The sequence below is a fragment of the Sinocyclocheilus anshuiensis genome, unplaced genomic scaffold (genome assembly GCF_001515605.1).
Source record: "Sinocyclocheilus anshuiensis isolate Anshui unplaced genomic scaffold, SAMN03320099.WGS_v1.1 scaffold954, whole genome shotgun sequence".
NCBI classification, from domain to species: domain Eukaryota; kingdom Metazoa; phylum Chordata; class Actinopteri; order Cypriniformes; family Cyprinidae; genus Sinocyclocheilus; species Sinocyclocheilus anshuiensis.
The window spans coordinates 933,511-956,720 of record NW_015536527.1 but is presented as its reverse complement, the minus strand read 5'-3'; the positions used below and the strand labels follow the sequence as shown (position 1 = coordinate 956,720).

General features: G+C 40.0%; 1 protein-coding gene and 1 pseudogene across 1 annotated transcript in view; both read right to left on the bottom strand.

Moving 5' to 3' along the window:
- LOC107694577 (ribonuclease inhibitor-like) overlaps nucleotides 1-5,604 on the bottom strand; it is a gene marked incomplete at its 3' end in the record, with an annotated part of 10,820 nt that extends 5,216 nt beyond the window's left edge. Inside the window, exons 1-2 of the mRNA XM_016494278.1 lie at nucleotides 5,591-5,604; nucleotides 4,886-4,975 (exon numbers count right to left, since the gene is read on the bottom strand). Of these exons, the coding sequence (XP_016349764.1) occupies nucleotides 4,886-4,975; nucleotides 5,591-5,604 (104 nt within the window). The remainder of the gene's footprint in view (nucleotides 1-4,885; nucleotides 4,976-5,590) is intronic.
- The window catches only part of LOC107694390 (uncharacterized), a 22,234-nt pseudogene continuing 4,446 nt past the window's right edge, over nucleotides 5,423-23,210 (bottom strand).

The following is a 23,210-nucleotide window of genomic DNA, read 5'->3' as shown; positions in this document are numbered from 1 at the left end:
ATGGCTATGGCAAGCTGTTTTGACTTTTATTCCTTCACAGGATATGAATTCTTGATATCAACAATTACATTTTTACTAGTTAAAATGCTAATTCTTGATATCAGTGTCATGTAACAGTGTCGAGTAAACACGCATGAAGAAGATGATGAAGTTAAATAGTCTTTAATTAATCCACAGAGATAAATCCACAAACAGGCAGGCTGCTGACACACGTATCATGCGTCACGTATCAGGTGCATCCACTCATCAGGTTTTACGCTGAGGAGCCGAGAACTTGTCCCTGGCAATCAGTGATGTTTCGATGTTGTGGCATGGAGACATAACGTCTCCATTCCCTCCATCAGGGAACAATGGTTACGTACGTAACCTGAACCCCGTCACAACCCTATGGCATAGCAAATGTTGACAAGCCGCAGCATGTCAGACAGGTGCGTCGCAAATGTCGTAACCTTCCCAACGCCCCAGCGCAAATTCACTGACCTTGGCGCCCGAAGGGGCCAAAGGGTGAGTACATTGCTGCTGGAGATAGCCATGCCGCTGTTCCTACCACAGAAAATCATTTCTTAAGAGAAGAGATTTCGACCTTTGTGAACGGTGCTTCACGCCTTTTCTGTTTGTTGTTACAGCATGGCAGTAACGATGGGGAAGCAAGTCTTCCGGAGAAGGGTGCTACGGAGGCCACATTCTACCCGTAGGAAGGGATCATGTGGAGATACTGATATGACTGACCCAGGCCGGGGTCTCAGGACAACGTGAGAGTAGGCCGGCCCGATAACAAGGCACTCTTTGCTCACCGAAAATACTTGGAGGTCCCCGACCCTCTTGATGGAAGTGAGCGCGGTCAGGAGCGCTGTCTTAGCAGACAGGAACTTAAATCAACTGAGTCAAGCGGCTCAAAGGGATCCCTCTGAAGGCCAGCCAGGACGGTAGAGAGATCCCAGGAGGGTATCAGGGATGGCCTAGGAGGATTTAAACTTCTGGACCCCCCTTAGGAACCTGATGATGAGATTGTGCTTTCCCAGGGACCGGCCGTCCACTGCATTGTGATGTGCTGCAATTGAACCCTCGAACGCAAACCGAAACGGACTGTGTCGAGGAAGAATCGAGGCATGAAAGTAAGCGTCCTTCAGGTCGACCGCTGCCAACCAATCCTGAGGCTGGGAGCATCTGATGATGCGCTTCTGTGTCAACATCTTGAACAGTAGCTTGTGAAGGGCCCGATTCAAGACTCACAGATCCAGCATTGGCCGAAGGCCACCGCTTCCTTGGGCACGATGAAGTAAGAGCTGTAAAACCCCGACACCATCTCGGCTGGAGGGACAGGCTAGATTGCATCCTTCGCCAATAGGACAGCAATCTCCTCGCAGAGGACAGGGGTGTCTCAGACTGTCACCAAAGTTCTTGAGGACGCCACTGAACCTGAGGGGAGGGTCGCCTGGCGAACTGAATCACTTAGCCAAGTCAGACTGTCTGAATGAGCCAGCGGGACGGTTTAGGCAGTGCAAGCCATGCTCCCAAACTCCGTGTGAGTGGCATCAAAGGGACAATCGACATACCCGCGGTGGTGAAGCGGTGGGAAGTCGCGCTGGATGGCCCAGAAAGCATTGTGTTCTGGCTCATCACGGCAGGAATCCCCGTTTCCCCAGAGGGACCGGCCGGAAATGCGTGTGAAGGCATCGCGTCCCCGAACCGCAATCTCTTGGCCACTGGCAATAGGGGGTGTCGTGGGAGAGAGTGAGGAGGCAGTGCGTCACTGACTGTCAACCCATGCGCCTGATAGCCCGGAGGAAAAGGAAACTGCTCTTTCTTTGCAAATGTGGTTACTGCTGGCCCTTGGGCCAACAGCGGAACAGAACTAAGCAAAAGATTCTCCACCCGGCCCTCCTCCGGGGGGAAGGAGTGGCACTGTTCTCGCCATCTCCGGAAGAAAAGCAGTTCCTTGCATCTCCGGGCTGACCGTGTCAGGGCCGCCTCGTCGTCTTTTTGTAGGACGTAGGGCCCGGCTGGGACATGGGGGAGCGCCGCACTCCTGCGCGAGGCTCGACGCGCCGGCCTCGACATGGTCTCGGTACGGGGTGGAGCAACTGCAGGAGGGTGCCCTCGTTGACGGGCAGGCTGAGGCGTGGCCCGCGGCGGAACAGTGGCAGGTGGAGGATCACGCCAGGGCAGGATGTGCTGGATAGCCTCAGTCTGCCTTTATACTGCCGAGAACTGCTGGTGGAGTCCTCAACAGTGTTGCCGAATAGCCCAGCCTGGGAGATGGGAGCATCAAGAAAGCGCACTTTGTTGACGTCACTCATCTCAGCAAGGCTGAACCATAGATGTCGCTCTTGGACCACGAGAGTGGACATCGCCTTCCCGAGGGACTGCGCTGTGACCTTCGTCGCCCGGAGGCGAACGCAGCTCCTGCATCAACCTCGGGTCGGTACTACCCTCCTGCATTTAAGTGCCCTGGCTTGGTGGACCTGCAGGATTGCCATGGCATGCAGGGCAGAGGCGGCTTGGCCCGCAGCACTGTAAGCTTTGGTGGTGAGATCCGCCGTCAGCTTACAGGCTTTGGACGGGAGACGAGGGCATTTTGCGGCCAGGTGCACAGCAACCGCACTCTCCACCTGGGAAATGTCAACGTACTCCCAAGCCGCTCTGCTATCGAGGGTAGTGAGGATGGAGAAGGAACACGAGTGGCTTCAGGCCGGAAAAAGGGGCCGTCCACGACTTCATCCCTCCTCATGCACTTCCGGGAAGAAAGGAACCGTGGCAGAGCACGGTCGAGAGCCTCGCTTCGTGCCGTAACCAATCATCCAGCCGCGAGGGGTCTGGACTGGGAGGCCCGTGCACCTCCAGCCCAATACTCGCGGCTGCCCAGGAAAGCACGGCCATCACTTCCGGGTCAGATTCAGCGGTGGCGACAACACCCGAGGGGGGCAGCCCCGCCGAATCTTCATCCTCAGAGGATGATCGCCCATCCCCCGATGCTGCTATCGACATCTGATCCTTCATCGGCACGCCGAATGACACGCTGGGCAAGCCGTAAGACGGCACAGCAGAATCACTGGGGAGCTGCACAGAACAGCTGCTGCGGGAGGAGTGAGAGGTCCGCGGGGACTGGCCCGGTGGAGAGGCTCTCACTGTAACCCTCAGATCGTCCAGAGCACTAGCTGACGGTTCTCTGCTCGTGGCAGAGAAGCCAGCATGGGTAGTGACAGAGGGAGCCCCTCCCATATCCGTGAAGAGAGAGAGGCACGATCGCACCGCTGCCATGGTCACACGCTTACAGTGAACGCATGAACCATCCACGAACGCAGCTTCAGCGTGCTGGATGCCCAGACACCAAAGACAACGATCGTGGCCGTCGACGGAGGATAGGAAACGACCGCAACCAAGAGGACACGGACGGAACAGCGTCTTTAAAAAGACGCGAGCCGTCCGTGATCAGAAACTGTTCTTTTAGATGAAGCACCCAGGGAAATCGCTGAATTAACAGGGATTATGCTGTTATGCTGATTGTGCACCAAAAACACCAACGCGTATCAGCCCAAACAGGCCTTCAACACCCTGATGAAGGCCTGTTTGGGTTGATACACGTTGGTGTTTTTTAACATGCAGCCCTGTTGCACAATAAAGGCTTTTTATATTTTGCCTGCTATGTGAGTGCCTGGACGTGGATTATTTTTGTTTCTTGCAATGGGATCTGCTTTTTGTTTTTGACATTTTGTTCCCTCTCTGGAGCACCCATAGTCTCGCTCGTGAGTACCTGATGCGGCCCTGGTCAAGATTTTTTTCTTTGATTATAGTTTTAACTAATTGAAATGTATTTCCTGATATCAAGAATTAGCATTTTAACTATTGAAAATTTAATTGTTGATATCAAGAATCAACAGTTTTCATAGTGAAAATGTAATTGCTGATATCAAAAATAGCCATTGTTCCTAGCAGAAATCAAATTCCTGATATCAAGAATTAGCATTTTATCTAGTCAAAATTGAATTGTTGATATCAAGAATTCATATCCTGTGAAGGAATAAAAGTCAGAACAGCTTGCCATATAATGGCAGTAGATTCCAACATGTGTGCCAATTTTCAAAAGATTTTGAGCACGTTAAGGGCCCCAAAATGCCCCGGATAGTTGAAAGAAAAAAATATAATTTAGTGGCTTGGGCCCTAAATATCCTTAAACAATTTCACTGTGTACTGCAATGGTTTGTGTTTGTGCTGCTTGTGTGCACATATTCACATTCTCTGTCTCATACATCTGCAACACTGCCATTTCATAATGTATTAAATATCAACATAATAGGGTAGATGTGTAATGATGCAAGAAAAGTTTCAACTAGTAATTGAACTAGCGCATTCATTTCACTCTATGTGTAGAAACTCTCAGAAGCTTCACAGTTTAAGTGTCTCATTTCACACTGTGAAGACCATTTAAAAATATATGTAATGTGTTGTATTGTGTCAGGAGTCATTTAATCAGGATCATCTTCTGTATATAACGATATGCAATTTTCATGTGTAAGTGAATGCAAGTAATATAGAAAATACAGAGATGTGTTTCGTTGTTTTCACTTAAAGCTAATTATAGATCAAATATTAGTGAAAATTAAATTTTCTGTAATAATAATAATAATAGTTGAATTTTCCCAATGATCAGCCAATAATACATGCAAATGATGCAATCATTCATGTTTTTACATTATATCACAAAACTCATGTCAGACCCATGAAATACACTTGTGTGACTGAGTAGAATTTCTTTCAATTACAATTCAGTAAATTACTCTTTGTGTAATTCAATTCCACACTTGCACATTTCAGCCCTCTACCTTGTTTCACAGTTAAAAACACATTAATGGCTTATTTTGAAATATTTGAAAACATTCATCACCTGATGGTCTTTAATGAACAGTGTTCATCCTGTAGTAAATCAATGAGCTCCTTCACTCCTGATTGTCCAGGATTATTTCTTGTGTGTAAACTGTGTTTATTTTGTATATATAAATACAAACACATGCATGTATTTAAGAAAAATGTTGTTTATATATTACATATATTTATATATAATATAAAATATAAGAATATAAATCTATAAATGCATATACATTTAATCGCTTGACAGCACTAATATATATATATATATATATATATATCGACAAAAAAATCTTACCCCACAGATAAGCAATGGTCCCACTTTATAGTAGGTGTCTCTAAATACTATGTACTTAATAAAATGTTTGGTTCAGTGTACCTATTGTGTCCATGCTGAATTGGAAAACACTTTTGCTGCTAATGAGGTGGGATACAGGTAAGGTTAGGGGCAGGTTTGGTGGTATGGTTAGGTTTAAGGGGTTCAACAGTGTAATTATAGCTGTAACTACAGAAATTAATTACAGATGTAATTGCAGGTATTTGTACACAATAAGTGCATATGTACACAATATCAAATTATTAATTTAAATGTAAGTACATAGTAGTACACTTAATATAAAAAGGATCATATATATGCAACAAATGCCTTAATGATAACTTCTGCTTAATTTGAATTTTTATTTTTCATACATTATTTAAGGACACGTAGGGTAAGTAGTCAAACAAAAAGTCTGTCATGACAGTCAATCTCATCAAAATGACATTTACAAATGTACATTATGTAGAAATGTAGATAAATAAAGACAGGCACTTCAGTTTCTCCAATCTGCACTGAGGATTTTTCAACAGCTGCCAGATTCCTACATTTCCTAGTTTATTCCCACTCAGATCCAACTCTATCAGGTTTGAAGGATTTGAATTCAATGCTGAAGTCAGAGTAGCAAAACCTTCTGCTGAGATCCTGTTATTATTCAGCCTGTAGAGAAAGAAAACTGTTAATGAGCAACAACAGTCTTAGTTGCTTCTGCTTGTATTATTGTCATTTGTAAGTTGCTCTGGATAAAAGTGTCCACTAAATTAATAAATGTAAAATGTTCATGTAACCGCTTATTTAATGTACAATATAAAATAAATGGTATATATTAAAGATACTTCAATGCAAAGTATAAATATGAAAATTTCGTGAAATACTCACGTCAATGTGTCAAGTTTACAGTGTTTATCCTGCAGTAGAGCAGCGATCTGATTCACTCGTGTGTCTCCTAGTTTACGTTTATGCAGATTCAGCTCGCTCAGGAGCAACGGGTTTTTACCCACAATTCCAGTCACATACTGACAGGCTGCAGCAGGACCCAAAACCCTACAGAAGAGAAGATGATGCAGGATTCAACTCAGTCCTCAAATAAACCTTGTGTAATGAAAAAAACAGCAGTTGGTGCTGATGAAAACCATTTTACATGATTTTTGTTTAGAAATCATTTTGTTAGCTGTGATGCTACAACACATTGTGCAGCTTGTTGTATTACTGAAATCATATTCTATAAATTATTCACCTTCATATAATTTATTTTGTATTATGTCATCATGTCTCACCTCAATGTCTTCAGTTGACAGTTTGGATCCTGTAGTAAATCATTGAGCTCCTTCACTCCTGATTGTCCAGGATAATTTCCTGTGAGATCCAGTTCTATCAGGTGTGAAGGGTTTGATCTCAGAGCTGAAGCCAGATCTTTATAGCCTTTCTCTGTTACGCTACAGTTAGAGAGTCTAGAACAGGAATGAAAATTTATTCAAGAAAAGACTTGTAAAATATTAATCCTTAAAGGGGACATTGGATTTAAATGTCTTGGCAGTGTGCGTACACAATCAGCCTATTATGATAAAAATCCACCCAGTGCTTTGTTAACCCTTTGAAGCACAACATGGGTCTAAAGTGACCCGACTGAGTTTGTTTTTTCTATATCTTTTTTAGACATTAATTTCATCATTCAGAATAAAAAAAATCCTCAATTAACTTGTTTTTGATCATCACATATTCTTATTTTTCCTTTCTTACTTTTTGAATAAAAATCGTTTTTGTGTCACTACCCTTCTAATGCACAACATGGGTCTAAAATGACCCATATTTATTTCCTATGTTATGTCAGTTATGGACGAGTGTTTCTTTGCTGAATCGCTGAAAGAAATGTTTTTCTATCATTTATTATTCCAGATAGTCTTTAAATATGTTGTTTTTGACTTCCACTAATAATTTTGTTTATTTTTCAGGCCCACGGAGGGCCTCAGGGGCGATATTTTCCCCAAGGATTTTTTTTTGGGGGGGGCTAGGGATCCGGCCGTAGAGGCCGGACCGAGTGCCGAGTCCAGGGCAATGGAGGTCGCTCCACCATGGCCACCTGAGTTCCCTGCTCCGCCATGGCCCCCTGAACTGTCTGCTCCGCCATGGCTCCCTTGTCTGCCTGCTCCACCATGGCCCCCCCGAGCTGCCTGCTCTGCCATGGTTCCCGTGTCTGCCTGCTCCACCATGGCCCTCCGACCTGCCTGCTCCGCCATGGCTCCCTTGTCTGCCTGCTCCGCCATGAGTCCCGCCCTGGAGGCCGTCCGTCCTGTGTAAGCCTGTCCCTAGAGGCCTCCAGAGTGCCTGTGTCTGTTTTCCTCCCCCACGTGCTCCATGCCCATGTGTTCCCAGTTCCCATTTCCCATTTGTTAGTCCCATTTCAGGTGTCTCTCATTGATTTCCTCATTTATTCCAAGTATATAAGCCCAGTGTTTCCTGTGTCCTGTGTCAAACGTCCTTTGGTTCCTGTACTACGTGTGTGTTTTTAAATCCTGTTTCCTATATTCTCCGATTTCTCCTCGCTCCTTCGCTCCTCGTCTCCGACACAGTAGCAGCAGCAGATCGTGACAGCTAGCTACACCTCACTGACAATGAATTTTGGATGTTTTATTTTCTCCCTCATCATCCAGCTCTTTGTCACAAAATAAGATTAATAACACATCTTCAGCAGTAAAAAAACAGTTTTCTTCTCATGGTTGACCTACCAAGCTTACATGTGGCATCAGCCATTTTGATTCAAGTGCTATCCACAGGCTTTACCCACAGTGCATTGCTCAGTGCCAAAGGGGCGTAAGTGCAGTTACACCCCTTTGGCACCAACTGGATGTCCATTCGCCATTTCACCCAAAATGTCACTTACGCCCTTCTGGTTCTCACCCCTCGATATACAAGTACATGTCATTGCTGTCAGGCTGGATAGCTGGCCAATCAGAGCACACCTCGCTTTTCAGAACGATGAGCTTTGTAAAAATCGACTGCTAGTAGGCTATCTGTTAGGCTATCAGTAGCACCCCATTATTATCATCATCATTCAGAATACTGTGCTAAAAGGACATCAATATTGATTGTAAAGTTACATAAAAATTTTTAGCAGAGACAGATATTCACATGGATTTATTGTACAGGGAGGGAGGGAGCTAGAGCAGACAGCAACACAAAATAATATGAGTCACAGCCTAATAATTCAATAGTGTGTTCAGTATTACAATTTTTCAACAAATATATTGTTCTAATTTTGACATTTAGGCACTTTAGAAAATTTGTTTTAATACACTACCTGTCAGGGTTGGAGATGAGGCGAGGACTCAATAGCAGGAGGAAATAGGGCTTTTATTAATAATGAAATAAAACAAAACAAACAGAAACTACCCTGTGGGGAAACCGACTGGCAAGGCAGGACAGGACACAAGGCACACACAACATTCGACGACGAACTCGCACAGGACTGCAAACACAAGGAGAATAAATAAGGAGCAAATGAGGAGGGTAACAAGGGAAACACAGGTGGGGCAAATAAACCAATAATCAGGTAACAAGCTGGGTGGGGTTAGACAATTGATATGAGAGCACATGGCACAAAAAAACCAAACAAGGCAAAAGTCATGTGCTCACACAAAATAAAACACAAGCACAAGCATATGGCCAGCAAAACAATCACAAGCCATGTGGTTGAACAAAACAAGACACGAACATGCAGTTAATGAGAATACTCATAAGCAGCGTGTTCACACAAAACATGACAACATGAAAGCATGCAGCCAATGAAAAACACAAGCTGCGTGCTACACAACACAAGAAATAACATGAAAGCACGCAGCCGAAAACACGAGCTGCGTGCAACAACACAAGACACGTGGACAGACGAGACCGCACACTCCCACAACAAAACAGAACATGGAGTGCGAGTGTCCGAACCCCGACACCAAACCGAAACTGAATCTGAACAAGACATGAGTGCCGGGATCCGAACACCACACTCCAACATGAAACAAGGCACACGGACAAGAGAGCGCACGGATCGAGCACATTCGAAGCCGTGCGCTCACATAAAAACACGACAAGATTGGAGTGTCAGGGCTCTGGCACAAAACCATGAATAAACTAGACTGAAGTGACAGAACCCTGACATCACCATTCAAAAGGTTTTGATCAGTAAGATTTTTAATGTTTTTTAAAGAATTCTCCTCTGCTTACCAAGCCTGCATTTATTTTATCCAAAATACAGCAAAAACAGCAATAGGCCTATTGTGAAATATATTTATTATTTAACATGACTGCTTTCTATTTGAATATATTTCAAATGTAATTTATGTGATTTCCTGTGATTTCAAAGCTGAATTTTCAGCATCATTACTCCAGACTTCAGTGTCACATGATCCTTCAGAAATCATTCTAATATGCTGATTTGCTGCTCAAAAAACATTTATTATTATTATTATTATTATGTTGAAAAAGGACATCTTTGTTCCTTTTTCACCCCTAACGCCTGTTTCACACTGGATGCGCAAGCAGTGCAGTGGCGCGCGTCCATTGCTGCAGCTGAACCGCGACTTGTGTACTGCGATACAGACGAGTATCGTCATTTCTGTCGTATTTCCCAGCGTTCTCCTTCCAACACTGTGTGCCATCCCACATGAAAAAATACTATAGTAGTTTATAGTAAATACTATACTGTTTTTGAACTATACTATAATAAGTGTATTATACTGTATATATTACAGTATTTACAACACTTTGTTAAAGAATGCTACAGCATACTGTAGTATTAACTATAGTGAACTGATAACTGTAATAAATACTGTAGTATACTTTAGTTTTTACTACAGTAAACTGCAGTGTATTGTAGGATAATATACCCTATAGTTGTAGAAAACTTTGTACAGAATTGGGTAAAGTCATTTGTTTATATTATTATTGTTATATTACCACAGCAACTATAGAATTACCACAACAAATGAATTCAAGTACTTTACTATAGTATGGTTCAAAAACACTAAAGTATTTACTATAAATTACTATAGTATTTTTTTTATGTGCTTTGACGTATGATATGGCCAGCATACTCTGCTGCGATGCGACCATGTCCCCCTCCCCTCTGTCCCACACACATACGTAAATAACATGCTGTATATAGGTAGTTTACATGATAAAAAGTAATCTTAAAGTTAATTATCTGGTTGTGAAGTAAAGTAGTTTCACAAACATCATAGAAGGTGAGATGAGTGACCAATGAGGATAATTGTGAAGGCTATTCCCAGTACAGATGGTCTATTGAGGAAAGTGGAGGCAAAAAGTATTCAGCATGGGACAACAAAAATCTATCACAGACCCACATCCTAATTAATACAGTATACCTCCTTTCTTCAGATCAGGCTATGTAGTCCAGTAACTGTTAGTGTAAATAGCATCTTGCGGGGAGTATTCTGGCTCTGCCTGTTTTAGCATTTCTGCTCTCCCTACTGGTCATTTTATATTCTACTGCTTAAATTTATATTATTCAGTTTCCAGGTTCTGAAGAACAGCATGCACAGCACATGGTAGTGCATGTTTATTTTGCCGTGTCTTTCCATTCTATTGACAGCACTTAACGAGACACTGCATAATTATCTCATGTTAGATACAACTGGACTCAACATTTTTCATGTTCATTTTGTTTTATTTAGAAATCATCTGAACTACAACTTGGGGTTACACTTTATTTCGATAGTCCGCTTTAGACATTCTACTAACTATAAGTAACTTTGTAACTACATGTCAACTGATTCTCATTAATTTGCAACTACATGTCTACTAACTCTCAGAGTAGACTGTTAGGGTAGGTTTAGGGTTAGTAGAATAAGTTGACAAAGAAAGAGTTAGAAGATATTAAGCAGACAGTCTACTAATACTCTACTAACTGCTAGTTGACATGTAGTTGCAAAGTTACTTACTGTTAATATAATGTCTAAAGTGGACTATCGAAATAAAGTGTTACCCAACTTGGTGTCAAGTCCTTTTATTGAGTGTAAGTGTTTAGCTGGATACAAAGCCAGTGCAGTGGTTATGTAAATGATATAGCTTCTATTCTAGTCGCATTGGTGTGAACTAGCAGGTTAAACTCTGTCTACACTAGAGGCAAACAGTGTAGCACATTGTGTTAACGCACATAGACCAAATTATAATCAGTGATTCTCTCTATACTGGATGCACTGTCTGGAGTTCTGACAGTAAACAGAAGTTTCATTCTTGCACACATTTGCTCTACTTCCCACAACAGGACAAATAGATATGGAATGGAATGTTTGATTAGATAGTAAAAAGAGCTATACAAATAAATTTTAATTCAATGGTGAAATGTACTCACTTGAGTATCTTCAGCTCACACACAGGATTCTTCAGTCCCTCACAGATCTCTTTGACTCCTGAGTCCAGCAGACGGCTGTTGTTCAGGTTCATCTCTTCCAGCATGGTTTTGGAGGAGAGAACAATAGCTAGAACTGAACAGCTCTTCTCTGTCAGCTCACAATTATTCACACTAAACACAAAAACAGCATTATGTATTATTCAGCACATATTCAACACACATCAGATCAACAGGTCTTCATATTTGCTCACACATGACTAACAGTCTTTCATAATAATAATAAAAAAAGTTATAATGCATAAAATCATGTTCACTCACTTAATTTTCTCCACCTTGCTATGAGAGTCCATCAAAAGAGCAGAGAGCTTCTCCCCATCCAGGGCTTCTAATATGTCTCCACTCAGATCCAGTTCTTGCAGTAATAATGGACTTTTACCCAGAACTTCAGTGAGATACTCACACACTTCCTGTGCACCAGGACATTTCAGAAACCTACAGGAAGATGATAAGATTGGTAGATTAGTCAGTCTTATATTATTTCCCTTTTTGCAATTAAGACTAATGGCTCTGGTTTCAATTAACAAAGTTTTAGTAGTTATGTTGATAATATGCTAAATGCAGTGTGTTGAGAGCATAACTTTTTTTCATTTCATTTTCATTGTCCTAAGAGCGAGCAATTAAAAAACATATTTACAATTTATAATGTAATTACATGTGTTTTCTATGAAAACTTGTGCTGGACAAAAAAAAAATGTGTGTGTCAGTAATTTTGAATTGCAGTACATTTCTCTTCTTGAAATTAAAATTGTACATTGGTCCATCTGACCACATCTCCCTAGTTTTTTATTCAGCTGATATCACATTTGCTGCTTATTTTAAAATATGTGTATTTCAAGGTGATTTTATCACCTGATGGTCTTTAATGAACAGTGTCCATCCTGTAGTAAATCAACGAGCTCCTTCACTCCTGATTGTCCAGGATCATTTCCTATAAGATCCAGCTCTATCAGGTGTGAAGGGTTTGATCTCAGAGCTGAAGCCAGAGCTTTATAACCTTCTTCAGTGATACTGCAGTTTGAAAATCTAGAAAAGAAATAAAAATGAAACATTCAGTTGATTAATCAATTATTCTACACAGTGTCCTAAATAACAAAAATCCATAAAAAGCAAGCCGCTTGTGAACTGTCTTCAATGTACAAATGAATTTTCAAAGAAAAACTGATGACTGAATATGGAGACAGTCAAAGACCAATAGACCATTAATCTAGCAGAATCCAGAGCTTTATAGCCTTCTTCTGTTACACTACAGTTAGAGGGTCTAGAAAAGGATTGAAAATGTAGCATTCAAATGTATAATCTGTTCTTCAAGAAAAGACCTGTACAAGATGAATCGTTAAAAAATAAACAGTTCATTCATTGTGTTCCTTGAACACATGAATTTAAACTGTTTTAAAAATAAAACTGATGACTAAATATGGTGGCAAGCAAAGGCCCAGAGACCATTCATTTGTTAGATATCAACTCACCTGAGTTTCTCTAGTTTACAGTTCTCTTTCAGTCCATCAGAGAGCAGCTTCACTCCTGAATCATGCAGATTGTTGTTGCTCAGGTCAAGATCCTTCAGACTGCTGGAGTCTGAATTGAGAACTGAAGCAAGATCTGAACAGCTTTTCTCTGTTAGATCACACTTACTGAGCCTGGAAATAATAAACATCCATACATAAAATACAGTGCAATCATTTGGATGTAGCATAGTGCTCATTCAGTAAATGCACAGCTAAATAGATTATGTTTTGAGTCTAGATTTAAATGTGGATACTGTTTTGGCACATTTGAGTGAGCCCTTAGTATTTTTAACTGATTAACTGACTAATGACCCAAATGCTTTCTGAAATTTTGGTCAGATCTGTTTGACCTCTGCACAACTTGAGGATGTGCTGATCGCCTTTCTAATAGTATTGATCTTTTCAAAAAAGAAGAAAGCAAACTCATTGCACTTGCAATTTAAATCTTAAGTGCATATGACTCTAACTGCAGATGATTCTACATTAATCTGATCATAATATTATCTTTCAGTTATTTTCAAGCCAAAATTTAAAACCCTTCTTCAGCAGTTTGAAAGTCAAGAGCAAAAATAACAAATGTAACACTACACTAGTTATTCAGCTATTTTTATGCTAGCAAATGGCTGTTAAAACATGCAAATTGTGATTTTCAGTGCTTTGACCAAAATGTGACTTGTTAGTGAGAATTATTAAAAGTTTATTTGAGACAATTTGGGGTGGCTGTTAAAAACTCAAATTAATAGGTGATGCCTTTTGCAAAAAATTAATATTCTTTCAGTTACTGGTAACGATAGTTAGGCAAAGAAAGCAAGTAAGCATAATTTTACATACTTCCCATATTTTTAAAAGGCAATTCCATATTAGTCCTTTACTGTATTATATTCAAAGAGTATATTTTTATACCTACAGTAGATTTTATGGAATATTTCAAACATTTCAGACTTTCAGTTTTGGTTGAGATCAATGTCTGTTGTCACACAACTTACCTCAGTATCTCCAATATGCACTTCATATTCTTCAGTCCAGTACAGAGATAAGTCACCCCTGAATCCTGCAGATTATTATTGTTCATGTTCAGCTCTTTCAGATTGGTTTCTGATCCAAGAAGTGTAGCCAGAGCTGAGCAGTTTTTGTCTCTTAAATTACAATCATTTAGCCTACAAGGGAAAATAAATTACATCATAAAACAAAATGCAAATAATACATTCGTTAAATACAAACATTAAATATGTTTACCATCTTTTACATAAACAGTAAATAGATTTACTTTTTTATGATTTATTTATGACGTTTTATGCCTTTATTTAGATAGGACAGTATAGGTTGACAGGAAGTGAAGTGGGTGAGAGAGAGGGGGATGGGATCGGGAAAGGTGTGAGAGCCGGGACTCGAACTCGGGACGCCCGAAGCGCAATGGTGCTGTATGTATAGGGCCTTTCGCACAGCTTTAGTTCCAGAACTAAATGTACAGTACTAAAGTACTGGGACGATTTTGTGCGAACTATTTCCCAGTACCATTTAAAGGGTTGCATTCGCACGGACAGCGTGTACGAAGAAGTGACGTAAGCCGGTCGACAGCGACGTCATTTGTGTGCGGCGTTCAACAATGGAAACAAAGAAAAACAACGTTAACCACAGGAGGATGGAGGACGCTGTGATCGGAGCTGTGTTTTTGTTGTGTTCTCCAACGACAACTGGCAGTGCTACAAGTGCCTGCACTTCAGCGTCCGTCTATCTATCGCTGTTTTCCATACTTGCGAAATAAGTTGACACAATGTTTACAGTATGTTTACACTGCGTTTTAAATCGTGGCAGGTGAGGGCGTTTTTGTACGCATTTGGCCAATCAATGTCTACTTACATCACGGGTACTACCAGTTGTGCTGGTTAGACCCTGCTCCGGAGTAGGAGCTAATTTGGTTCTCGAAAAAGGCAGTCCGGTACTAAAATCGCACCCAGTTCCGGCGGTGCGAAAACGCCAAAAAGTGGGTAGTTCCACAATTAGTTCTGGTACTATGAAAAGGTTCCCGCGGTGCGAAAGGCCCTTATGCGGTATGTAAAAATACTTTTGTCAGTTAAATACCTTAACCAGGTTTAGTGTTTTCCTATTTCCAAAATAACATCTTACTCATACTGTGATGGCTTAATTAAACTTATATGGTAGTTAAAAGCAATTATTACACTTTTGGGCAGTACTGTAGCTCCATCATTTGGAGAATCTTACAGTTAATGATTTGAACACAGATTATGTACTGTAAGACTGTATGTTAAATTAAAAATGAAGTTCAGGAGTAGTTTAGAACTACTATATTCTTCTATATTCTAACTACTATATAGTATATTCTATACTATACTTCATTAGTAGTAGAACTAATGAACATTTTGAATGGCAGTAGATTTCTCTTTCTGTCGATCCAATTGTACAAGTTTCAAACATCTGTGGCATATTTGATATTTTTGAAGACATTTATCACCTGAGTATCTTTAATGTACAGTATCTATTCTGTAGCACATTAGTAAGCTGCTTCACTCCTGATTGTCCAGGATCATTTCCTGTGAGATCCAGCTCTATCAGGTGTGAAGGGTTTGATCTCAGAGCTGAAGCCAGAGCTTTATAACCTTCTTCTGTGATACTGCAGTTTGAAAGTCTAGGACAGAGAAGAAAAAAAAAATCAGTGTTATTCTAAAAATTACCTGAATAATCCCAAAAGTTAATTAGATTTCATTCTTTTTACAAATATATTGAAAGTTAGTTGCAAAAAACTGATAAATAATTATAGAGGCAAAAAAGGCACAGAGAACTTTAATTTGTTAGACATCAACAGAAATGTTTAGTCAATGCCAGGTGTAGGAAGGGACACAGGCTTTTAGCCAATACTGCTGGAGTTGCATGTGGAGCAGGCACATTGGTATCACAGGGGATATGGCTGCCATCAGGCCCAAGATCCTCTGGAAAGCTTTAAGGGGAAAGAAAGCCCCAGATTGCAACCACATTTGGGCCAAGTCGACAACTGTCCCCAGAAAAGTGACTCATCTGCTAGGAGACAGACAGCTCTTGGCTGAGTTGATTCTGAAGAAGACCTTAGGGTCGAAACGTTGTGTTTATTTTAATCAATTGGCAGCAACGGCAGTTTGCCGATTCTTGTTTAATTATTGCAAGTTGATTCTGAGCCCAAGAAGCCCTAAGTGGCTGAGGAGCAGCGACCTGTGAGCACAGAGCTTGTGCTCCAACCGTGCTAATACTAGCCAGTAGGGAAACCACCATGTTCCGCATTTTGTTATGTCCTCCACACAGTGCCAACTCACACCGAGAACATTTGAGAAGCGAATCAACTGGATTTGCGAGACCACGTGATTTGCCTGTCAAAATGTGTTTCTTGATTTTTTTTCTCTTGATTTTTGAGGTTCTACCATGGTTAAGTTTGCTAAATGGTTGTTTTGTCCAGTTTAATTGTGTTTATTGCTGTGTTTATTGCTTTGTCCTGCTTTGTTGTGCGGTAGCCTTAGAAAGTTAATACACTTGAAAGTCCAGTTATGAGTGACAAGGATAAAAGATGTATTGTGTTTATTTTGTATTCGAACTGTGTGGCTTGGATGCGGCATCCTTCAAAAATAGACTAGGTACCTATTTTTAGTGAAGCAGCGTGGAGAGCTGCTTCTGGGATGCTTCTGAAACGGTGCGGCTGGTATAAACACAAGCATTAACTAGAGTGGCCGCGATCAGCTCAGTGTCACAGCCGTAACACGACACAGACGTGTGCAGTGTAAATAAGTGGTCAAACAAAACAGACGCGTTCTCTATCTGTCAGACATTAGATATGTGTGCTCAAACCTTATCTTCTGTCCTGAATTTGATGTTGCCAGAAGCGCAACCTTATGAAGTGTGGGCATCCACCGGCAAAAACATAAATCGGATGTATATCAGTATTTGCATAGTATAACAGTAGTAAATATATCTGTCTCACACGTGTCCCGCAAAATCACATCTACTGTCCTGCAACAGATCTATAGCCAGGTGGTCACCCTACTAGCCAGTCATTAAAGTAATTCATGATGCGGATTGGCTATGGCCAATGTCGCTCTGCAGGGCTCAGAAATTGTGGACAGCCTCGCCAGTCCATGGAATGCAAAGATGCATGGCCTCTTCTAGGGGAGGGGCTTCTCATACCCCTTCTGTTCGGTGCCGTCATAGAAGTGAGGGAAGCCGAGACTGAAAAGTGGATGCAGGCTGAGAATGGGTGCGCCACAATGTAGAAAGATCTATGTGAACTTCCAGGAAAGAATGGGGCAGGTCTCTTATGGGGGGCTTAACGCTATCTCATGGCCAATTTGTACATATTTTACGAGGTGGCTAATTTGTACGAATTTATATGACCTCACTAGTACGATTTTGTACGATTTGTCTAGACCCCAGCGACGGGTAGGTTCAGGGGTGGGGTAAGGAGTAGGTAATTCATACAAATTAATACGAATTGTGCAACCTGTATACGTACGATTTAGCAAAAACCGTATGAATTTGTACGAGTGAGGTCGTAGCCTACGAATTTGTACGAATTAGCCACCTCGTACAATATGTACAAATTGCTGTGAGATCGGGCTGGGGGGCTCACTGGCTACTTGTCACCTGATTTGCCCCATAACTCCACTGTTTTTCTTCCTGAGAGGAAGAAAAAAAAGGGAGCACAAGGGTTGGGGTTGCTGTCTACAAAGAAAGTGATGAGAATGTAATGAGAACAGCTGTCTCTGTGAACACAGCCTCTGTGTAGGCTTGCCCAAGCAGGCAGCGCGCTCAGAGTTCTCATACAAGGAATGCAGGAGCACCCTGCATGAGCCACATCTGTGGCATGACATTTTGCAGCAAATGCCACAAAAATATGCTCTTTCAGGCAAAATATGCTCTAATAGTCTCGTCGGATAGTGAAAGATTATGTGTATCTTTAGTCAGATGCATTTACATTGTGACTGTGCCTCAGATGTCCTCAATAGGAACAGTAATGTATCATGGACTCTCCATGACAGAGGTCCTATCAGGTCATCATGAGGTTACACTGTCATTGGCTCTCCATGGGGTGTTATTGTATTGTTTGTAGCACATTTGTTACCAGGTATAAAGGTCTGGTCTCACAGACAGTACCTTGGGTTAAGATTGTTTGAAAGAAGATATGCTAGCATCGCTGCTAACGAACTGCTACACTGCTACCTTCAATAAATTCTTCTCCCCATAAGAACTCTGGTCAAGCTTACTTATTTTATGTAATAGAGAAATCTATTACATTGGCAAGCCACCCAAACCACTGCTCAGCCAATTACAGCAAATTCTAACAATAGCCGCAGTGGAGAGATGACATTCTCAGCTATGTGAGCTGACAGCGCTGCATTCCTCTGCTGGGGCTCTTCTACGGCAAGCAGGAAGGGTTTTTTTTTTTTGTCTTTCAGCGAGGAGATCATCCTCAGGCTGAAGGAGAAAGATTCTGATGAAATTGCATTCAACGCCTACTTATAAGGAGTTGGCTCCACCTAATTTGGCAGATTTTGGCTATAGGGTTGTGCAGCTGCAGAAACGTTAACAAATCAGTCTTTAGTATTTAGAGGAAAACAGAGTTCCCCAAGCGTGATTCCATGCAATGTAATAGACCGTTCAAATGGGCAATGGTGATTAACAGATTTCACTCTCCTTTTTGCAGAAGATTAACCAGCTCTAACACACTGATCTGAATTCTGACTCAACACTGAGTCAGAATTGATCTAGGACTGCAACTAATGATTAAATCACTAAATGATAAATTGCAACAAAGAAAAACAGCGCCATCTCTGTATACTGTATGTAGATTCTAGAGTTGACACTTAGAAGTCTACATCCAATAACTATAATCCCTTTACAGTTACTGAACTCATAAAAATCACAATTACAAGCATTCCAAATACAGTTTTAAACCTTAGATTGAAGTCCAACAATGTCCAATAACAAATACTTAAAAGATTTCAGTTAGTTTCCGTGCTTCTTATCAAGCTCTGTTATTTCAATGCACATGCATGAGTTTCAATGCACTCATTCAGTGAAGTTTGTGACAAAAGTGTACAATGATGTGCAAGTCCCCTCTTATGTCCCCATCTTAATTCTTCAGATAGAGAGTTGTTGCAGTCCTGCTCTACAAGCAATCAGCTCAAAATGTTGCTCATTGCCCATTTCATACCTGTAGCACTATTAAAAGTATGTCTCCTTACAAGATCAAGCCTGTTCTAATTCCATTCTGAGCATTATACTTTTGATCAAGTCTGGTTTGTAATATGTGGTCTGGTTTTAATGGCTCTTTAATCATTTAAATTTAGAAACTGTACTTTTTAACACCTTGATAATGAAAGTTCAATCAGGCAAAAAAAAATAAAAAACTTTATATGTATATATTTAAATCCAGCATTTGCACACTGCCCATATTTCTTGAAATGGTAATACAGGACATTCATCTTGTGTATTTAGTTATATACAAATAATACATTGTCATACATTTTAAAGAGTAAAAATACCTAAAACATCTGTTGCCTCACAACTTACCTCAGTATCTCTAATTCACACTTTACCCTCTTCAGTCCACTACAGATTTTCTTCACTCCTGAATCCTGCAGATTATTATTGTTCATGTTCAGCTCTTTCAGACTGGTATCTGATCCAAGAAGTGTAGCCAGAGCTGGACAGCTTTTGTCTGTTAAGTTACAATAATTTAGTCTGCAAGGGAAATAAATCACATCACATAATTAGGAGGAACGTATACAATACATTTTTCAACATACAAATATTAAATATTTTCCCATTATTTTACATGAAGAAACTAATTCCTCTTCAAAAACGATGACATTTGCAAGATAAAATGAAGCATGTTTGAATTAAGATCAATAGCTTTAATAACACTGAGTTGCTTGATGAGTGTCTTGAGGAGGAGATTTGGGGGGTTTCATGATTAGAACATTTTAAGTTATGTAAGAGCATATTTGCTTTAAAGCAGAAATTGAAGAGTACATAGTAAAAGTTAGTGAAAATAACTATGAACCAATGTGTTGTATAATGTTGACTGTTAACTGCTGTGCTTTGTCCTCTGCTAACTTAACCCTATTCGTCAAACAACATTTTTTCATTGATGAAAATGAGGCAATAACGGAATAAACATCAGCTCTGTATGACAAACCTATGATGAAAATATATTGACATTTTCAGGAATGAATAAATACAATATAAAAATGTCAGGGAGGGACGATTTAGGAAGAGATCCAGTCAGAACTGTAATGCACTGATCTACCCGGCGAGACATGAGTTTGCATACACTTGTGGAACATCTCATTAAACATTAAAAAATGTCAATGTCTGGGAGTAAGATCAGACATATGAGCGCAAACACAGAAAGCACCTTTTAGAGAGTGCAAGAGTACTGAATTAATTTCTCTTTTGCATCTTATTGCACTTGAACTGACAAATACACACAAAAAGATGTCAAATTGTCAGTTTTGGTGCGTATCTACGTAAACACACTTGGTTATGTCTTAAGTGAACCCAAATAGTTGGTGAAATATTGGACTGTGCATCAGTGAATTGGATCTCTGCATTCAGTTTTAAAGGGACAGCAGCTAAATTATTGCTGTTATCTGTGAAATTAATGTTAATTAAACAACAAAAGGCAGAGAGAAAATCACTCACTGCTCTTGACTGAAACACTTTACTAGCCTTAATAAGGATTAATATAATTTATATAAATAAATATGTAAGAATGAAGAATGTTGTATTTTTTTTTTTTTTATAAAAAATGCATATATAACCATTGGTCTTTCCTTCAAAAGAAGACCATGTTCATGTTTCTTTATGAGAATTACTTTTATTTAATTTTAAGATAAATAAAGACATGCTATGTGCCACAGCACTTAGATCTGTGTCTATATTGCATAATGTCATATTATCATTCATATTAACATGTCTTCTCCAGGAATATATATTGAGTTTGCAAATTAGTAAATTTTAGATAAATGCTTAATTAATGCATTACAATTTAACAAAACCAATTAAATTTTAGTTGACTAAATCTACTGTAGATTTAGTCGACTAAAATCATATAATATTTTAGTTGACTAAAACCAGACTAAAACTAAAACAATTCAGATGACTAAAAATTGATAAACTATATGGCATTGTAGTCAAAAGACTATGACTAAAACTACATACTACATAAATGTAAAAGTGACACTATTAATAAAAAACAATACATAATTAGCTTTACACTTAAATTGTCCTGTAATCATAAAAAAAGAAGAAAAGATATATAAGAAAAATGTAAAGTATGTTAAATAATCACCATAGAGCAATGAAGATAACCCCAACTGTTTCAAATTTCAAACTGTTTCAATAACTGTTTCAAATTAAAGCAAATCATGATAAAATGTATTAAATGACTTACAGAGCTCTTTTGGAGGTTCTGATGACTGCTGATAGTCGAATGAGACACTCATCTGATTTCTTGAATTTCTGAAGCTCAAACTCATCCAGCTCCTCCTCTGATGTCAACAACACAAAAGCCAAAGCAGACCACTGAGCAGGAGAAAGGTCACCAGATGAGAGACTTCCTTTGCTAAGATGGTTCTGAATTTCTTTCACCAGAGTTTGGTCGTTCAAGTCGTTTAGACTGATTTTCCGATGCCAGCAACTCCTGTTGTCAGTACAATTCTGATCTGCTTGTCTTGTTCAGGTGCTTCAAACATCTTTGTGCATTCAACTGGTATCTCTTGTGATTCGTGACGCCTGGAAGCAACTTCAATCTGCCTTACCTCATGTTCAGTATTGACCTGTTCACTACAACCCTGAGTGATATAGAGATCTGTCTAGATGTTTTTTAGAAGTGTAGAGTCACCTTGCTTTGCAATTCCTTCAAACACACATTGATACTTCTTCTTTAGGCTACATTTTAGCTGATGAATGAAAATGAGATCATCTAAACACAGGAAAAAAATGTTTCAGTCCATTTTCTTTAATACATTCATAAGTAGGGCTCCAGAATAAAATTTGAGAGCAGAGACACCAGTGCCACTAAGTTCTACACATGGTGGCACAAACGTTTTACTAATGTTTTACATTAATGAGTGCAGTTGCTAATAATATTACATGTTTATTTCTTGGCAATGCACATATGACAGTAAAGCACTAAACCTGAGTTGGGAAGTATACAAAATTGACTCTTATTAATAACGTGAAAAATTAGTTATTTAGCTGATAATTCAATGTTTGAAACATTTCAGTCAGGTTTTCGTAAATGCCATTCTACCGAGACTGCACTTTTGAAGGTTCTTAATGATATTTTAATATCATGTGATTCGGGTGATTTTGCAGTCCTTGTGCTCTTAGATTTGACGGCCGCTTTTGATACAGTTGATCATTGTTCTCATTGATCGTTTAGATTAGAACATTGCGTTGGTTTAAGAGGTGTCGCTCTAGATTGGGTTAAATCGTATTTTGTAAATAGGAGTTTTTCAGTCAAGCTGGGTGAACATTACTCGAGTAATGCTTTTTTGCCTTGTGGGGTTCCCCAGGGTTCTATTTTGGCTCCTTTGCTTTTTTCTCTCTATATGCTCCCTCTTAGCTCGATTCTTTAGAAAACATGGTTTGTCATTTTACTGTTATGCGGATGACACCCAGGTTTATTTGCCTGTCAAACTAAAGTTTGACCGTCAAATAAATTCAGTTGTCAAAGCTTGCTTTTTTCAGCAGCGTTTGCTTTCTAAAGCTAAACTTTTTCTTTCTTTTAAAGATTTTGAAAAAGTAATTCACGTTTTTATTTCATCTAGGCTGGACTACTGTAACTCACTTTATTTTGGGATTAGCCAGACAGCTTTATTCCGTTTGCAGCTTGTTCAAAATGCTGTTGCTCGACTCTTGAGTGGGGTTAAAAAGAGGGAGCATATTACTCCTATTTTACGCTCACTACATTGGTTGCCTGTTTATGCTGTTTTCAGCTCTAGTTTCGCAGTTTAGCGACCCCTAGTGGTGATATGTCTATATTTAAAGGGGTCATATGATGCGATTTCAATTTTTCCTTTCTCTTTGGAGTGTTACAAACTCTTGGTGC